This window comes from Macaca mulatta, chromosome 15 (assembly GCF_049350105.2).
Source record: "Macaca mulatta isolate MMU2019108-1 chromosome 15, T2T-MMU8v2.0, whole genome shotgun sequence".
Taxonomy (NCBI): Eukaryota; Metazoa; Chordata; class Mammalia; order Primates; family Cercopithecidae; genus Macaca; species Macaca mulatta.
Genome location: NC_133420.1, coordinates 77,951,647 through 77,971,905, shown reverse-complemented (window position 1 = coordinate 77,971,905; position 20,259 = coordinate 77,951,647). Strand labels below are relative to the sequence as shown.

General features: G+C 37.9%; 1 protein-coding gene and 1 pseudogene across 1 annotated transcript; both read right to left on the bottom strand.

Moving 5' to 3' along the window:
• Positions 1-10,197: 10,197 nt before the first annotated feature.
• On the bottom strand, positions 10,198-10,833 carry LOC100426176 (interferon omega-1-like; annotated as a pseudogene).
• Positions 10,834-18,427: 7,594 nt separating this feature from the next.
• Positions 18,428-18,997, bottom strand: LOC106992322 (interferon alpha-17). Its single transcript, XM_077966568.1, has one exon. It carries the CDS (start codon positions 18,995-18,997, stop codon positions 18,428-18,430), a length of 570 nt encoding a protein of 189 aa, XP_077822694.1.
• Between the last annotated feature and the right edge of the window lie 1,262 nt (positions 18,998-20,259).

The following is a 20,259-nucleotide window of genomic DNA, read 5'->3' as shown; positions in this document are numbered from 1 at the left end:
TATTGAATATTATCATGTAAAGAATTAACTTTCAGAGTGATCCTGAACTCTAACTCTAACTTTTTATTTTGCATAAGAAGTTAGTTTGTGTTGGCCCTATAGATACTGAGTCCTTAAATGGAATGAGCTCTGCTTTAGCAAATCAGCTATTTATTAAGTGGAGGTTTACTAGTTTCTCATTTTTTTCTTCTACTATGAAGTGTTCAAGAATGAAGGTATTTTGCTTCATCATGGCCATATTTGCTGGGATTATAATAGACAATGACAAAAATTTCCATTCAGCTCTTACTGAGAGTCAATAATGCCAATGTAGTTTACTGCTAAAACCACTGGGATTCTAGTTTTTTAAGGTGCATGTAGATCTGGGGATCACAATTGCAAGAGCAGCACAATATCATCCTCTGCCCAGCACTATATTAACCATTTATGACTTCTTCTCTGATCTGCCCTCTACTTTGTTATAATAGAAAATAACCAGCCTGGTGTCAAATACAGATTCACATATCTAAATTCAAACTCTCCCATTCACACAGTTTATAGGAATCAGACAATTTACTCTTCCCAAAAGTAAGGAATAATAGCCTCTGTCCCCCAGATAATTCTACAGCTTTCCTTCCCTGAATCAAATCCCCAGAATGTGTATGTGAACTGTAAATACTTGTGACATCATTTTTCCATCATTTATAAATTTCAGCTTCAAATCACGTGATAATCTTTAGATGACACTAGTAGAAAATGAGCCTGTTTATATAAAGGTAGAGATTATGAAATGGATCAATTTTAGAAAATAACCAAACACATTTTATTATTCATTATTTTAAATGATTCAAATAAATTCTTTTATCATTGAGCAATTAAAATAGTCTGCATTGTGAAATGTGCACCGGGGTTTCCATAATAGAGGAAACTTGATTTCAGAAATGTATATTTTGTACATGTATTTAGTAGTTTATTCAGTCAACAAGTTTGTATTACATTTTGGGCTCATCCTTTTTATCAGACCCTGAGAATACAGGGTATTTTTGCCCAAGTTGTTATTCTTAGTCTTTGAAACACTGGGGGAGACAGTATATTTTCTTTGTTTACTTGAGATTGTGTGGAGAATTTCTGCCTATTCATTTTTTATGTAGTATTTTACTGTGAAAATGTGTTTTTCTATATTTTCATTTCCTTCATTTTCATATTCAGGTTGATATCAATGAAATAATATAAATATAAATTTTAGATGGGTTATACGTTGGTTCTGTGTGGCATTCACAACAAATATATTTATATTTCTCACTTCACTTTTCCTAGGAGGTAAAAGTGATCTGATTTTTCATCTTAATTTATGGGAACTAAGAGAAAAGAAATGTGTGTCTAAAGGTGATAAACATGTAAGAGGAGAAATACCTTATGTACATGATGAGTTGATGGGTGCAGCAAACCAACATGGCACATGTGTTGCTGTGCAACAAACCTGCACGTTGTGCACATGTACCCCAGAACTTAAAACATAATAATAATAATAATAAAAAAGAATGACCAGAAGGGAACTTAGAAAATATCTTGAGTGAGATGAAAATGAAAACACAACATACCAAAATGTATGTGATGCCGTGAAAACAGAGCTAAAGTGGAAATTGAAAGTGATAAAACTTATATTAAAAAAGAAGAAAGACCTCAAACCAATGAACTAACTTTACAAGTTAAGGAAGTAGAAAAAGAAGAAATAAACCATAGCAAGGAAGAGGAAGAAAATAAGAAAGATGAAATTTTATTAATGAAGTAATTAATAAAATACAGAATAGAAAAGCAATTAAAAAATCAATGGAACTAAGCCTTGGTCTTTTGAAGTGATCAACAAAATTGACAAGCCCTTAACTGTATTAAGAGATCAGTAGAGAAAAATCGGATGAAAATCAGAGACAACAGAGGACACATAACAACTGACGGCATAGAAGTAAAATGTATTGGCAGGACGTGGTGGCTCATGCCTGTAATCCCAGCACTTTGGAAGGCCAAGGCGGGTGGATCACGAGGTCAGGAGATCGAGACCATCCTGGCTAACACAGTGAAACCTCATCTCTACTAAAAATACAGAAAGAAATTAGCCAGGCATGGTGGCGGGTGCCTGTAGTCTCAGCTACTCAGGAGGCTGAGGCAGGAGAATGGCCTGAACAAGGGAGTCGGAGCTTGCAGTGAGTGGAGATCACGCTGCTGCACTCCAGCCTGGGCGACAAAGCAAGACTACATCTTAAAAAAAAAAAAAAAAAAAAAGAAGAAGAAGAAGAAGAAGTAAAAAGGATTATAACAGACTACTATGAGCAATTATACTTCAACAAATTGATTAACCTAGAAGAAATATATAAATTCCTAGAAACAAACAACTTGCCAAGACCAAATCATGAATAAACAAAATATCTGACTAGACCTATAACTAGTAAGGAGATCGAATCAGTCATCAGACTTCCCAATAACAATGACAACAACAAAAACCATAATCAGATGGCTTCAGTGGATAATTCTATCAAACATTTAGGGAATTAATACCAATCCTTCTCAAAATCTTCCAAAAAAATTGAAGAGGAAGGAATAGTTTCAAACTCATTTTATGAGACGAGCATTTCCCTCATATTAAAGCCACACAAGGATACTACAAGGAAAGAAAACTACAGATCCCTTTCACCGATAAATGTTGATACAAAAATCCTCACTAAAATACTTGTAAACCAAATTCAACAGCACAATACAAGGATTATACATCATGACCAAGGGGGATTTACTACTCGGTTGGAAGAATGTTTCAACATATGAAAATTAATCAATGCAATACATCATATTAACAAAATGAATGAAAAATATACATAATAATCTCTATAGATGCAGAAAAAGGAATTGACCAAATTCCATATCCTTTCATGACAAAAAAATTCGACAAACTTGGAATAAAAGGAAGTTAGCTCAACATAATAAAGGCCATATATGAGAATCCCACAATTAACATTTTATTCAATGGTAAGAAACTAAAAGCTTTTCCTCTAAGATGAGGAACAAGGCAGGGATGCCACTCTTACCACTTTTATACAACATAACATTTGTAGATCTAGCGATGGCAATTAACAAGAAAAAGAAATAAAAAGCATTCATATTGGAAAGGAATAAGAAAAATTATGTTTTTGCAGATAGCATGATTGTGTATGCAGAAAACTCTAAAGTTTACACACACACACACACACATTCACTTACAAACTACCAGAAAAAAAACTCATTTGCAATAGCATCAAAACAATAAAGTACTCAGGAAAAAAACGTAAACAAAGTGGGAAAAATTTTATATATTGAAAACTAGCAAACACTGCTGAAAGAAATTAAGGAAGAGAAATGAAAAGATATTGCTGATCATGGATTGGGAAGACTATTGTTGTTATAATGTTCAAATTATACAAAGCAATACACAGATACAATGCAAGCCCTATCAAAATCATTAAGACATTTTTGACAGAAGCAAAAAAATCAGTCCTAAAACTCTTATGGAATCTTGAAGGACTGTAATCAACCTTGAGAAAGACAAGCAAAGCTACAGGACTCACCCTACCTGATTTTGAAGCACATTACAAGGCTACAGTAATAAAAATGGTATGATACTGACATAAAGATGGACATATAGGCCAATGGGAGAGAAAGGAAAGCCCAGAAGTAAACTCTCATGTATATGGTCAAATAAACTTTGACAAAAGTGCCAAGGCTACACAATGTAAAGATCAACTCTTCAAAAATGAGGTTGTGAAAACTGTACATACACATGCAAAGGAATGAAGTTGCACCCTTACTTTACACTATGTGCTAAAATTAACTCAAAATAGATCAAAGATTTAAACATAAGACCTGAAACTATAACAACTTTAGAAGAAAATCTTCAGGGGAGGCTCAGACAATGGGTTTGGCAATGAGTTCTTGGATACCACACCAAAACACAGGTAACTAAAGTAAAAATAGATCAATTGGACTCTACAAAGATTAAAAATCTCTGTGCATTCAAGGACAAAATCCAGAGTGAAAAGGCAACCTTCAGAATGACAGAAAATATTTGCAAATCTTGTATCTGATAAAAGGGTAACAGCATATTCAGAATATAGAAGGAACTCTCACATCTCCAACAACAACAAAAACATAACTTGAGTAAGGAATATGAATAGATCTTTATTCAAAAAAGATATACAAATGGCCAACAAGCATGTTTCTATGGCCTGAATGTTTGTGCGCTCCCAAAATTCGTATGTTGAAACCCTAACTCTTAGGGCAATGGTGGTAGGACATGGGCCTTTTTGGGATGTGATTAATTCCACCATGGCTCATTGTGAAATAGGACACGGGCCCCAACCACACACCAAATCTGCTGGTACCTTGATTCTTGGACTTTCCAGCCTGCAGAACTGTGAGAAATAAATTTGTGTTCTTTATAAACTACCTAATTGATGATATTATAGCAGCCCAAATGAACTAAGGAACATATGAAAAGATCCTCAACATCACTATTAGGGAAATGCAAATTAAAGTCACAATGAGATTTCACTTCACATCTATCAGGGTGGCTACTATCAAAATAAAGAAAATAACAAGTGTTGGTGAAGATGTGGAGAAACTGGAACTCTTGTGCACTGTTGGTGGAAATGTAAAATGGTGCCGCACAGCCACAGTGGAAAACAACATGATGTATCTCAAAAAATGAAAAACATAATTACCATATAATCTAGTAAATTCTGGTATGGATACATATTTAGAACACTTTTTGAAAGCAGGATTCAAAGATACATTTTTTACATCTATGTTCATAACAATAGCCAAAAGTTGGAAGCAACCCAAGTGTCCATTGATAGATGGATTATATGTGATATATACATATAATGGACTACCATTCATCCTTATATATATTCCATTAAACATATCGGAATATTATTCACTCTTATACCATGGATGATTATTCTGCCTTATCATATTATTCAGGAAAATGTGGTATATACAAATAATGAGACATATTTAGCCTAATTCTGACATATACTGCAACATGAGGACGTAATGTAAGCCAGGCGCAAACAGACAAATGTAGTATGATTTCAATCATATGAGTTATCTAGAGTAGATAATTCATAGAAACAGAAAGTAAAATGGTTTTAGGGGTGGAGGTCCAGGGGAGAGGAGATAAGGAGTTGTTGTTCAATGAGTACAGTTTCAGTTTTCCAAGATGAAAAACTGATGATTAGTTGCATGGCAATGTGAGTTTACTTAATACTGCTGAACTGTATACTTAAAAATGGTTAAAATGGTACATGTGGGCATGGGCATGGGCTCGAAGAAAAGCAAGCATTTCTGGTCCAGGTTTTAGCTTTCAGATTTGCTGAATCCTGTCTTCACAGAGTCAAGGGAGACATATCAACTAACTCAGAAGAGTTTATACATAAGAAAGGCAAATTTTGGGGAGTTTCAAATTCTTTCTGTGTAGTGGGCAAATGTTAATTGCACTAAATTCTTCCCTAGTATATAAATAAATTAAGCAGATAAATAGTTTGCTCATCATATGTCTAACAAGAAGTAAGGAAATAGATAATTGGAAACAATACTTCCCCCAACTTAATAGAGCTAAATAACAAAAATAATGTTAACAAAAAGAACGAAATAGCTAAATTGTAAAAGATATTTACTGTCAGGCATTGTTGTTAGTATTTACAAATCAATCCACATTTTACCCAATGAAGAGTAGGCCCCATGTTTCATACATGTTGAAACACCTATTATGTGCCCTGTACCATTAAGTCACTGGAGACATCTGTGACTACAGCAGGCAGTGATAAATTCTGGTATTTTCCCCATTTTTAAGAGAACAAGGGAACTATTGAACTGTGGAGCCACTGTTGGAACCCAGAAAATCCTATTTAGAGTACTCAACTCTTGCATGTGCTCTGGTCATATGTCATAACCACCAGAGCTGATTTCTAGACTCCACATTTTTTTTTCCAGTAGAGTCCTACCTAAATAATGACAGATTATTTCTCTTCTGCTCTTTTTCCGTTCCTCCACCGAAATGCTTCATTTGCTCATGTCAGACATGTTTTGTTATTAAATTGGGCCCCATGTTACTTACCCATATATCCTGGTTTTGTCTTCCTGAGACTGTATTTTCATAAACTTGAATATATTGGCCAAACACTTTGTTCACCCCAGTAATATATCCATAAGCAACTCTTTGAAACCCTACATAGTTCTATCCATTTATGAAAATGTCCACAAGGCTTTAGATTTCTATCTGTTTGCCAGACACCTTTGTGTCATCACCAGGATATAGGCATGCACTAAAATCAGAACTGAACCAACCAAATGAAGGCTCAGAGCTCAGGGAGGGCACATCTAGAAGGGCTCACTAAAGGAGTTAGAGGTGTGGAAATGTAAGCACTTCTGGGGAAGAGAGGAGAGCCCAGTGAATTAGAGGAGATGGACTGAGATGACCGAAGTCTAAATCACCTCACTTGGCAGCTGGTTGATGCCTTTTATGTTGCAGGCCAGAGAGTTTGCTTCTGGATTGATTGCACATTCTGACTGGAGGAACCTTAATGGCTAAGGAACAATCTTTCAGACAGTTACATTATAGATAGAATTTTCTGTCTTCTGAAAAAAATTAAGAATCTAATGAATGATTTAAAACAATTAAATCCATTAACAAATGCTAAATCAGTAAGGTCTAGAATCTTGAAAATCTATTCATTTTTAACTTTTTACTTTGAAAGAATTTTAGATTTACAGAGAATTACAAAGACACTACAGTGATTTTGCTTAGGCCTTAACCCAGCTTCTTCTCATGTTAGCAACCTACATGACCATGGTATAATGAATCAAAACAAAGAAATGAACACTGGGGCAATATTACTAACTAACATTCAGATTTTACTAAGATTTCCTCAGATTTTTAAAAACTGATGTCTTATCTTATTTCAAGAATCAACCCAGAATCTCACATTGCATTTTTTTGTCATACCTTCAGTCTCCTCCAATCTATAACACATGCTCAGTTTTTCTTTGGCTTTCATGACATTGAAACGTTTGAAGAATATTGATCATTTATTTCATAGACTGTTCATCAATTTGGATTTGTCTGATGTTAACTCATGATTATGCTGAGGTTATGTGTTTAAAGGATTAAAACCACAGAGTTTATCTGATCATCTCATCACACAAAATCCATGGTACATGATATTAATATGTTTTATTGCTGCTGATGTTAACTTAATCACTTGGTTAAGATGTTGTTTGCCAGACTTCTGCCCTATAAAGTTACTATTTTTGCCTTCCACACACTACATGGTAGAAGTATATCACTAAATACCAGCCTAAACTCAAGTCTCTAATCTAGTTTCTCTCATTCATTTTTATGTTATCTGACATTCTTGGTTATATAGTATAATTAGCCATTTTAAGATTCACAAATGTTTATGATTTCATGAAGCCAATGCTGTCTCTTAGAACAATTCTAAATTTAATCAGGAAATAAAGCAAGCAATAATATTAAAATGTGTAAAGGAATTCTTGAATTTAGGTAGCTCAACCAGAAGAATTAAATGAGTTTTAAAATATCAGAAGTAATATAAATGTTGCTATTAGTAAGTTTAGGAACCATATTAATACAGAAGAAACCTCAAAACGTTGTATTATCAGAATTAACTAGATTTATTGTACAGCTGCATCTATTGTTAAGAAAGAAAATAAAATTTCAATAGAATGTTCTACAATAATTGTTTGTCACTCTGAAAAAATTAATTTGGATTATCATAGCATATGAAATAAATTCTAATATGTTACATAATTAAGTGTAAAAACACATTTACAAGAACAGAAACTTGATGTGTGTAAAATAAAAAGACTTAAGTAGGCATGTGGTTCTGTGTTCTAGACAGTGCTTGGAAAAATATACATGGGACTGTTTAGTGCTTGGTTAACACATGAAATAAAAAATAAGTATCCATCAAAAGATTATAGCTACAACGTATAAGAAATGTTTTGACAATGATTAGGAATTATAAAATTATAAATCAATAATGTAAATAACCAACATAGAAAATACAGTAAATGAAATAACAGGTAAAATAAAATCAAAATTGTAAAACTTGATTGAAAAAAGAATTAAACTAGCAAGTAAATGGGTTACTGTTGAAATTTACTACCAAGTAGTATTAATTAGAATAATGATAAATTACCATTTTAGCCAAATAAATAAGCAACAATTTGAATCAAAAATATAAATAAGTAATAGTTTAAATAAACCAAATATTTAAGATGTCCAGTACAGCATGGGAAATATATTTAATAATAGTGCATTGTATTCTGGAAATTTACTAAGGGAGTAGATATGTGTTCTCACCATGCACAATAAAATTTTTTGTTAGGTGATGGATGTGTTAATTAACTTCATTGTCAGAATCATTACACAAGGTATAATTACAGCAAAACAGTATGTTGTACACCTTAGATCCATAAATTTTAATTTCTCAACCATATTATCAACAGTAAAATTTTTAAAGATTTTGTTCCAATTCATCTATTCTTTGAAAATGATTTTCAGAAAACACTAACAACATATGCATGAAGATGTTAACTCACATTCTCCTGCAGGTATCATCTTATTTCCCAACTCCACAAACAAGCTTCCCAAGATAAATTTTTATACACAGTATACCCAAATGCCCTTTTTGTGTGTCTTATTCAAGCCACTCCCATCAAGTTTCTGTCCCATTCATTCCACTAAACCAGATCCACCTAAGGTCACTGATGGCATCTGTTTTTGAGTCCATTAAGATAGGTCAGCTTTCATCTTCCCTGAGAACACCACTGTCTACCCCTCATTGTCTCTCCCTCATTCTTTCCTATTTCTCCTTCCAGCTGCACTGACCACTCCTCCTAAGTGCTCTTTGCCCATCACAGACTCTCCTTCTCTGCCCTACCTATGACTGTTGAGGATCTGCAGGACTAAGTTTAGATCCTGTCTCAACGTTCCCTCTTTGTAACTATGTTAGGTGATGGATTCCCTAATATCCATTCTCATGCCCTCAATACCAGACATGCAATAAAAAACCCCAAATTAATACCGTTGCCCGTGGCATTTGTTGTTCATTCTAGACCCATATTCCCAGCTGCCAATAAGATTCTGGAATCACTGTTTCCTTTGGTATCCATGGGATTTTGGTTCTAAGGCTCCACACCTGTCCTCCGGATACCCAAATCTGTGCATACTCAAGTCCTGCAGGCCCTTCATATATGCGCGTTTCACATCCCACAAATACGGTATTTTCTAACCATGTTTAGTTTTACATGCAGAAACTGCAGATATGAAAGGTGAACTGTATTTGGAAGAAAAAAAAAAAAAACCCTGTATAAGTGGGCCCATGCAGTTCAAAAGTTCAACCCACCATGTTCAAGGGTCAACTGTACATATATCCCAAGTACCTTAAGAAGGACATCTAATATTGGTTTTCCCTTCCTGTCATCATTTGTACATAAAGCTTCTGCTGTGAGAACATTGTTTTCCTTTACTTATTTTTCTAGCATTTAAAAGAATTGCAATAAAGTAAGCATATGTACTGTTTTTACATCTCTTTCTCTGTAAGACTGAGAGTGCTTCATTCAATTGTATTTCTTGAAGGGAACTCTACAATCTGCCACTTACTTAACTTACACATATAATGTGAATGGAATAAAAGAGTAAATATATTTTATTGTCCTTTCTTCAATTTTATTCAAAATGTGGGTGTGGATTTTGTTTTTAGAAAAAATAATTTCAAGACATTTTCCTTAATGAATAAAACAAATGAGAATTTAATGAATAAAACACATGCAAATTGAATAACATGGAAAGATAAATATATTTGTAAATGTTAATACAATGTAAAGATGAACATGTTATTATATGTAAAATATCTAAATATTATAAATGAAAGAGATGCAAAAAGAGTGCAAATAAGTAAGCAAATAAATGACATCAGAGTAGTCATGTTTTAGGAACCGAAGGCCAGCACTGAATGTTTAAACATATACTTGCTAAATATTGTTAACAAGGTATTTGCTGAGTTTAATTCAATAAATTCTGTGACAAAGGCAGAAATAAGAGTCTATTGAAATGACCAAAGACACATGTGCAAGTGTGATATGGTGGATTAATCAATGAGAATCATTTCAGGATGACCCCAGGTCTTCATCCTTACTTCTCAGTCCTTGCAAGTTTGTTGATGAAGAGAAGGATTTCATGATTCCACTCTGACAACCTCCCAAGCACAGTCACTGTATTTCTTCTCTCTCAGGCAGATTCCCTGGATTCCCTGGAAGTACCTCCTCAAGGCCAGTGTAGGGCCCCAATCACCCCCACAGATTCTTCCTCTCCTGTTGCCTGCCCTAAGCAAGACTCCAGGCTTTCTAGCTGCTGATAAAATCCAGTGTGGAGCTGGTCCAGGAGGGTCATGTTCCAGGCAGCAGAAGAGTGCTCTGTGGGGAAGAGGCGCAAGATCTGCTGCAGCATCTCATGGAGGACAGACACGGCCTGGGCCTTCTGCAACTGGCTGCCATCCACAACTCCACGGGGAACCTGAAATCTCTTCTCTTCTTGAGACACAAGAAAGTGGAGATTCTCCACATTTGGCCCAGATGTTCCAAGGTGTTCCTGCTAAGTAGGCCATGGTTGTGAGGCAGATCACAGCTCAGAGATCCAACAGGGCCACAGCTGCAAAGCACTAGGGCCACCAGTAGAAGAAGCAGGAGGACCACTGGGAAACGAGGGTGCTGCTGGCCTGGCTGAGCTCGAGTCCGGATGAACATTGGACTCCAGGTTCTCTGAAGGCATTCTTTTTATGCATGACTTACAGTTGGAAACAAATAGTTTTCAGTGTTGGCCAAGATGGCCACCCAGAAGCTGCTAGTGTGTGCCACTCTCATGGAGAGAAATGGAAGAGGCAAGTAAATACAGCACCTTCAACTGAAACATCCAGGTACAGACTTTCGGACTCAAGAAAACAACTTGACCCATGGAGAACAGAACAAAGCAAGGCAGGATGACTGCCTACCCAGGAGTGACACAGAGCCAGGGGAGACTCTCCCGCCCAGGGAAGTGGTGAGTAAGTGAGCAGCCCTGGGGACCCACGCTTCCTCCACAGATCTTTGCAATCCTTAGATCGGGAGATCTCCTAGTGAACCCACTCTATCACAGCCTTCAGTCTGACATGCAGGGCTACTTGGTGTTTCAGCAGAGCAGCTACTCAGGCATGCGTGGGGACCTTGGAGTCTTAGCTACCCAGGCCTCCCACAAAAGAAGCTATAACTCCAGCCAAGCAGGAGGCTAGACCCCTTTACATACCCCTAGGAAAGGGGTTTCATCCAGGGGCTGAGCAGTGACAAGTGGCAGTCCCCCTTTCCATGGCCTGTCTCAGGGTAAGACCCACTGGCTTGGGAATCCAGCCAGCCACTGGTAGCAGCCTCACACCTCCTTGACATGGTGCTCCCAGCGGCAGGGCATGGGCTGCCATCTTTGTTGTTTCACAGCCTTAGCTATTTGGGTTCTAGGGAATCCAAGGCAGCTAAGGACTGGAGCAGCCACCCAGCACAGCCCAGCAGCTCTACAGAGAAGTAGTCAGACTGCTTATTCACGTGGATCCCACAACGTGTTTCTTTTCACTGGGTGGAATCTCCCCAGTGGGGTCTCCACTCACCTCCACCAGTGTTTTCAGGCAGACAGCAATTTCGAATGTCCCTAGGATGGTGCTCCCAAAGGGAGGGGTAGGTCGCCATTGTTGCTGTTTAGCTGCCTTAGCCATTCTTGCAAATGGCATTCTTCTGTGCTGGGAGTGGTAGCAGACCCCCAGCACAGCACAGCTGCTCTACCAAAAAGTGGTCAGACTGTTTTTTCACCTGAGTCCTTGATGCTGTTTCTCCTCAGTGGGCGGGATATCCCAACTGGGGTCTCCAGTCACCTCCTGCAGGTATGTTGCAACAGGCAACAGGTTTCACCTCTCTGGAACAGAGCTCCCAGAGGGAGGGGCAGACTCCCATCTTCACTGTTTCATAGCCTTCCCTGTTGATACCTTCAGGTACTGAAAAATGCAAGGTGACTGTGGTCTGGAGTGGACCCCAGCATATTGCAGCAGCCCTATGGAAATATGGCCAGACTGTGTGTTATGTGGATCCCTGATCCCGTATCTCCTCACTGGGTGTGTCTGCCAGGCCTGGGTCTGCAGCCACCAGCTGGGGCTATCGAGCCAATAGCAGCTCTGCAACTCCCTGGAACAGAGCTCCCAGTGAGAAGGGTGAGTTGCCTTCTTTGCTGTCTCACAGCTCTTGCCATTGCTGTCTCCAGGCTCCGGAGAGTCTGCAGGGAACAGGGGGTGGTCCAGATCGCCAGCACAGAGCAACTACCTCACAGAAGAGTGGTCAGACTGTTCTCCATGCAATTCCTGGTTGTCACCTCTCCTCATTGGCCAGGAACACCTGACCAGAGACTCTAGTACAGGCACCCTTCCCCTGCCTCATCACCTCAATCAGGCAGTCCAGCATTTCTCCAAGGAAGAAATCCCAGAGTCAACCCACAACTCATCCACCACTACCGTTGCAGTGGGACAGCCCCAGCAGCCCTCTGGCTGGGGAAGGAACAAATGGCCTAGTCACTACACTGGCACCTCCAGCACTCCACAGCCACCATAGAAAGAGGAATTTAGCCCCTCTTTCCTGGGAATCCCCATCCCTATCCTTCAGGAGGCAGGGCCCCCAGCCCGTGTCTGCAGAACAGTCACCCCACCCATGGCTGAGCATATCCACTGGTAGTTGCCTGGAGTTTCCCTAGGGAGAGGCTCCCAGAGCCATCCTACCTCTGCCACTGCCACAGCAGCAGTATTATCCCTGCTGCCTTGAGTCTGGGGAAGAAACCAAGAGCCTGAAGCTCTTTGTTTATAAGCTTACAGCACGCCACAGTCACCTGAACTTACTGCACGCTGCAGTTACCATATGGGGAGGAGAAAAGTCTCTGCTCCTCGTGAGATTTTCACCTCTTGTTTCCAAAAAAGTGAAGCCCCAAGCTTACACCAGCAGTTCAGCCACCCCACCCCTCTGGCTATACACTCTCATTAACATGGCTTCACATTTCTTGGAGGTGGAGAAACCAGGGGCAACAGAAAGCCTGTCTACCATTGCCTCTGCAGTGGTGCCACCCCAGCTACCTTGGGACTAATGACGCAGCAAAGACCCCAAGTGCCTTATCCATACCTCCAACAAGCTGCAGTCAACCCAAGAGAGGAGGCCAGTCTGTCTCCCATTGGTCAACCACCCACCCCTCACATCACCAGGCAGGGAACCCCTGGCTTGGGCCCACAGCACAGACACCCCCATTCCAGGCAGATTGCACTGAGTGATTGCTGGCCTGCATCTCTGGGGTGGAGCACCCAGGAGACAAGCAAAAGACCCTCAGTTACAACTACTACTAAGGTCCTTTCCTTCGATGCCTCCAAGCTGGGGAGTAAACATTAGCCCTGACATAATACCAGAGCTGTTGTGGGCAGCCCGGGAGTGACAAGATACAAGCTACAGTCAGCACTCAAGTGGGAGAGGAGCCCACAATTTCATAGCATTCAGCAGCACAGCTGCAACCATGAGGAAATATAGGGGAGCCACATGACTGAGCAAGAGCCTGACAACTGACCACCACACCTAAGGGTCACCTACTAGATCATGCCCAAAGCTTCAACACTAAAATATCTCACTAACATACCCTCATTAAACCAAAGACAAGTCAGCTACAAATAAAGACCCTGCACAAAGCTGCAGCCCTGTGAAAACATCCAGAAAAGAAGTCTATTTATTGAATAAACTCAAGCTACACTCCCATATGCAGAGATGAGAAAGAACCAATGCAAGAACTACAGTAACTCAAATGGACGGAGTTTCTTATGTCCTCCAAATAATCACACTAGTTCTCCAACAAGGGTTCTTAACCAAAATAAGTTAGCTACAATGACAGAAATGTAACTCAGAATATGGATAGAAAGGAACTTCATTGAGATTCCTGAAAACAGTAAAACCTAAACCAAGGAAACTAAGAATCAGAGTCAAAGGATACAGGAGGTGACAGACAAAATAGCCAGTATGAAAAACAACCTAATGGACCTAATAGATCTAAAAAACACATTACAAGAGTTTCACAATGCAATCACAAGTATTAACAGCGGAATAGACCAAGCTGAGGAAAGAATCTCAGGTCTTGAAGGCTGGCTCTCTGAAATAAGACAGTCAGACAAAACTAAAGAAAATAAACGAAGAGCAATGAACAAAACCTCCAAGAAACAGGGGACTGTATAAAGAGGCCAAATGTAGGAATCACTTGCATCCTTAGAAGAGACAGGGAGAAAACAAACAACTTGGAAAATATATTTCAGGATATCATCTATGAAGAGTTCCACAACCTTGATAGAGAGACCAAAAGTCAAATACCCTTGAAATCTACACCCAGATTGGGAGGCTGTTCTAATTCCTAGTGTTGTACAATACATAGAGGAAGGGATAAGTTAGGAGGCCCCGGGGAGGCTGGGCAGGGTGGAGGAAAGGGACACATCCTGACCCTTTTTCTTTCGCCATAGCTGTCCATTGCCCCAAGAGGACAGGTCCTGCCTGAAGCTGGGAATATTTTTTCTCTCTAAGATCCAAAAGTTAGGGAAATGGCCTAATTCCAGTACCAGGGTCAGTTCTTTCTTGGGAAGAGCCTCTCTTTAGCTATGAAGATACATCTCCTGCAAGGAGGCCTACTTCTCACTAACAGCCTGCTCTCCAGACTTGGCTGCTGTCTTGGTGCATTTTGACCAGTTGGTGGATCGCTTTCCCTGTAAACGTTTAACAGTCTCCAAGTAAATGGAACCTGCCTTTTATTTCCTTTTTTGCTAAGCTACTGTTATGTCATTGTAACAGGGACATTGCCTCTTTCAGAAATATTCATCATAAGAAAGGAAGGAGAGTATTTTATAAAAGAGCTTCTGAAAAACCTAGAACTTTCACTGAACTTCTGCTTTCATTTGTGATTTTGTACTCTTAATGGGAAAGTGATGGATTAAACCCACAAGAGAACTGAAAACAGCTGTGTGAAGAGGCAGTGCAGGCTCACGGTGAGTGAAGAAGAGACCACAGTGCCAATTTCTAGAGGAAGAGGAAGGAAACTAACGTGATATGGCAGTGAAAAATGTGATACGGAAAAGCAGGGAGGAAAGGGGAAAGTGTGTCAGCTCCCAGAACCAGCAAAGATGTATATTTTACTTAAGTTTAGGAGACTACCTTCATATGGGAGTGTACTCTGGAATTCCGAGAGCCAGGAAACGAATGTGCCAGGTGCCAGAATCAGTTAACCATAAACACGTGTATTCTGCACTTCACTCTAGATGCCGCTCCTCTGTCAGGTATTTCTACAAGCCACCATTTCCTGACTGAATATATATAGGACTTTGAAATGAGGTGAGACAATTTTTCAGCCTCTCTAGAATTCATGACAGAATTCTGTTTTTTTAGGCTGCCTAAAATAATATATGCAAGCATAATGGAATTTCAATGAAAAATAATGTATTGTTATTTGTACCTGATGTGTAAATTTTGTATTGGGATTTCCTTAATCATTATTAATCTCCTCTTTTCCTCAATTATACACAGCCGTATCCTGCTCTCTTAAATTCCTTGGTTGTATTTTCACCTGATTTTGACCAACTTCTTTTCTTTCTTTCTTTTTTTTTTTTTTTTAATTTTGCTTGAAGTTCCAGGATACATGTGCAGAACGTGCAGATTTGTTACATAGGTATACGTGTGCCATGGTGGTTTGCCGCACCTATCAAGTCGTCACCTATTAGCACATTTTTTTTTAATCGAGTCTATCATTGAAGGGCATTTGGGTTGGTTACGTGCCTTTGCTACTGTGAACAGTGCTGCAATAAACATAGATGTGCGTGTATTTTTGTAATAGAATGATTTATATTCCTTTGGGTATGTACTCAGCAATGAGATTGCTGGGTCAAATGTTATTTCTGCGTCTAGATCTTTAATGAATTGCCACACTGTCTTCCACAATGGTTGAACTAATTTACATTCCCACCAACAGTGTAAAAGCTTTCCTATTTTTCCACAGCTTCACCAGCATCTGTTATTTCCTGACTTTTTAGTAATCGCCATTCTGAGTGGCATGAGATGGTATCTCATTGTGGTTTTGATTTGCTTTTCTGTAATGATCAGTGATGTTCAGCTTTTTTCATGTTTATTGGCTACATAAGTCTTCTTTTGAGAAGTGTCTGTTCGTGTCCTTTACCAACTTTTTGATTTTTGTTTGTTTGTTTGTTTTGTTTTTTTGTAAATTTGTTTAAGTTCTTTGTACATTCTGGATATTAGACCTTCATCAGATGGGTAGATTGCAAAAATTTTCTCCCATTCTGTAGGCTGCCTGTTCGCTCTGATGATTCATAGTTTCTTTTGCTGTGCAGAAGCTCTTCAATTCGATGCCATTTGTCAATTTTAGCTTTTGTTGCAATTGGTTTTGGTGATTTCATCATAAAATCTTTGCCCATGCCTATGTCCTGAGCATTATTGCCTAGGTTTTCTTCTAAGGTTTTCATGGTTTTGGGTTTTACATTTAAGGTTTAATCCATCTTGAGTTAATTTTTGTATTAGGTGTAAGGAAGGGGTTCAGTTTCAGTTTTCTGCTTATGGCAATCCAGTTTTCTCAGCACCATTTATTAAATAGGGAATCCTTTCCCCATTCCTAAAGTACTGAGAAAGAGAATCTCTTCTAGTTTCCGATTTTATTTTGTGAAAGAAATGTGTCAGTTTTTACTGACATTTAACAGAGAAATAATCAAAATAATGATCAATTACTATTGTAAATAATTTTATATTTTATGCTTTAAAAATATAAAATATTTAATGTATTCATATGATTTACCAATGCATCAAATATATGAAATTTAGTGACATGTATTTTCAAAAAGGAAACACTATGCAGATAAAAGATAATCCACATTTTTGGAGAGTGCAACCTTATTACTTCCCTCCATTGCAAATGCAGAGCTCTCACAATTTTCTATATGTGTTATCTTGATTTTTCTTTTTGGATTCACTCTTCTACCTACCCCAGTATGGCTTCTGCTGATTAATTCTATCAATCCAGCTCTCAGTAAGCTCTGCACTGCCATCTCTTTTCTTGCTGTAGTGCTCAGTTTTAATTCACATTTTTCGTAAGTCTATTGATTCTTTTTCTAAGCACATTTATTTTCTAAATATGCTTTTATCACCATTCCCTCTTGTCCTTCTGCTGTTAAGATATTACACCTCTGAGCTTGCAGTGAGCTGAGATCCAGCCACTGCACTGCAGCATGGGCGACAGAGGGAGAATCCGCCTCAAAAAAAAAAAAAAAAAAAAAAAGATATTCCACCTCTGTTTTCTTCTTCTCTTTGTGTCTCTTCCGTTCCCCCACTTTAGTGGTGGAAGGTCCTCAGAATCCACTTTAAGTCTTTTTTTCCCTCTCCAATTGTTCACCACATGGACATTCATTCCATTTCATTCTTGGCCTTTCCATTGCCAGTTAGGAACTTCCAGATATGGTATTCCTTGAAAACTGCAAACTCATTTATCTGACTGGCAATGTACCTTTTCAATTACATGTTGAAAGTCAGTTTACAGAGAATATCTCTGCTTTTAATTCCAGACATGTCTCAATCTACCTTCTGCTAAGAGGAATTCATTGCTTCTTCACTTCTTCATATTACAGCAGTTAGTATAACTGATATTAATTCAGCATTATTATTGTTTTTAGATTTCTTTCTGGACAAAAATCAAAGATACAAGAGAACAGGAACTGTAGTTTTTATGTTCATGTTTGTATCCTGATGACGACATATAACCTGGTATAGAAAAATATATTTTTATAAAACTTGAATAAAATTATGATAGGTAACTAAATTAAATCATCTATTTTTAAGTCAGGTTGTACAGTCAGGCTTGGCAATTTTATCTTAAAGAAAAAACAAACACAAGACATTTTGTGTAGTAAAAATTTAATGAAAAAGGAAATTAATATATTAGCTACATAAGAAGAACATATATTGTTACATTAACCACAAAATAAAGGTACACATGATATTACATAAAAATAATTTAAATCTTAAAAATATGTAAATAATAAATATTTAAATAAACAGATGAACAGAGACATCAGCGTGGTCATCTGTAAAGGACTAGTGCCTGCACAGGCAAACACGATGCTTCTTTACACTCCTGAAAACATTTGAAAATTTTGATTCAACTCGTGGTGTTTATAGGAGAAATGAGTCTTTGAAATGGAAGAACTCATGAAAGTGTGAGATGACATGTCCGTCAATGAGGATCATTTCCATGTTGAACCAGTTTTCAATCCTTCCTCCTTAATCTTTTTTGCAAGTTTGTTGAAAAAGAGAGGGATCTCATGATTTCTGCTCTGACAACCTCCCAGGCACAAGGGCTGTATTTCTTCTCCGTCAGATAGAGAGTGATTCTTTGGAAGTATTTCTTCACAGCCAGGATGGAGTCCTCATTCATCAAGGGAGTGTCTTCCATCCCAGGCTCTGCTATCACACAGGCTTTCAGGTCATTCAGTTGCTGGTAAAGCTCAGCGGAAAATTTTTCTAGGAGGTTCTGTTCCCAAGCAGCAGATGAGTCCTTTGTGCTGAAGAGATTGAAGGTCTGCTGGATCATCTCATGGAGGACAGACATGGCTTGAGCCTTCTGGAACTGGTTGCCATCAAACTCCTCCTGGGGGAATCCAAAGTCATGTCTGTCCTTCAGACAGGAGAACGGAGAGATCCTTCCCATTTGTGCCAGGAGTATCAAGGCCCTCCTATGACCCAGGCTGTGGGTCTGAGGAAGATCACAGCCCAGAGAGCAGATGGATTTGTAGCTGAGCACCACCACGGCCATCAGTAAAGAAAAGGACAGGGCCATTGGGATGTTGTCAATATTGCTAGGCTACGTGAGGTGGGTAACCTTGAACCTTGGCCTCTAGGTTTTCTGAAGACTTTGCTCTGTGCATGGGTCTTAAATAGTGAACATACTAATTTCCATTTTCTAAAGGCTCTAGTTTTACTTTCTATCTCTGTTTTTGCTTTCTTTATTCACTCTCTACATGTGTTGAAAGATGTTTTTCATCATTGCCTATTTTTCACCTACACTCAAAATTTTTATGGTATTTTTTTCTAATTGAAATCTTCATGAACTCTTAATAACACAGATTTGGCATATTTATTTATGTATACTGTGTATACCTCTACTTCACAGATAAAAACTATAAACTTTGCTCTTTTTATTCAATGTAAAGTTAAGAATGACAGAAAAGTTAAACTAAAATCTAAGTTTAAAAGCTATTGACATTTAACTTAGTTTGATGGGTAGAATTGTGGAATAACTTTTAATGTAATATGTTCATGTAAATTTTTGTGTGAAATTACATATGCAAAATAAAAATCTATATAAATATACATTAATATTATGAATGTAATTACCTACCTAATCATTCAAAACTGCTAAAAATGTGAATAAGTTTTAAAAATTTTTCTCATAGTATATGAAGCTTTAAATTTTCCTTTATATGAGAAAATAATTTGTAAACTTCACTAGCTGCAGTATTCATCCAGGTATTGCCAACACTTTTTTCTTTTCAGTACTTAACATAAATATTGATGTGTGACTAACTTTAGTAGAAATAAATCATATAATGCAAGCTATTTGCATTTAATTCTCAAAGTCTACGAAACATCCTGAAAAACTGAGAATCAAACATAAGTAATAACCATAAGATAGTCAATGGCAGCCAGAAGTTATGCAGGCTAAAGCTACAAATTGTGATAAGACTTTAAGATCCAGCAAAAAATGGACAGAAAGTCCTCCAATCACAGTCATCTCTTTGCCCTAGGTTTGTGACACTGATCTTGCGAATATTTTGTGTATCTTCCTGAACTCAGTATCAGTGCTTCTCATGTGATACACAACAAAACCCAATGAGAAAGATGTATATTAAGCAATCAAATTTTGTTGGATAGACTTGTTGGAGAGTCACAAACTATTGTAATACGTCAGATTTGTTTATACTATGAGAACTAATTTTTGTACCCTTCGAAGAAGTATCATTCCAATAAATATATGTGACTTAGAAAATATTATCAATTACATCATTGTCATTTTTCAAAAGTTTTCAGAAGTTCTTATCG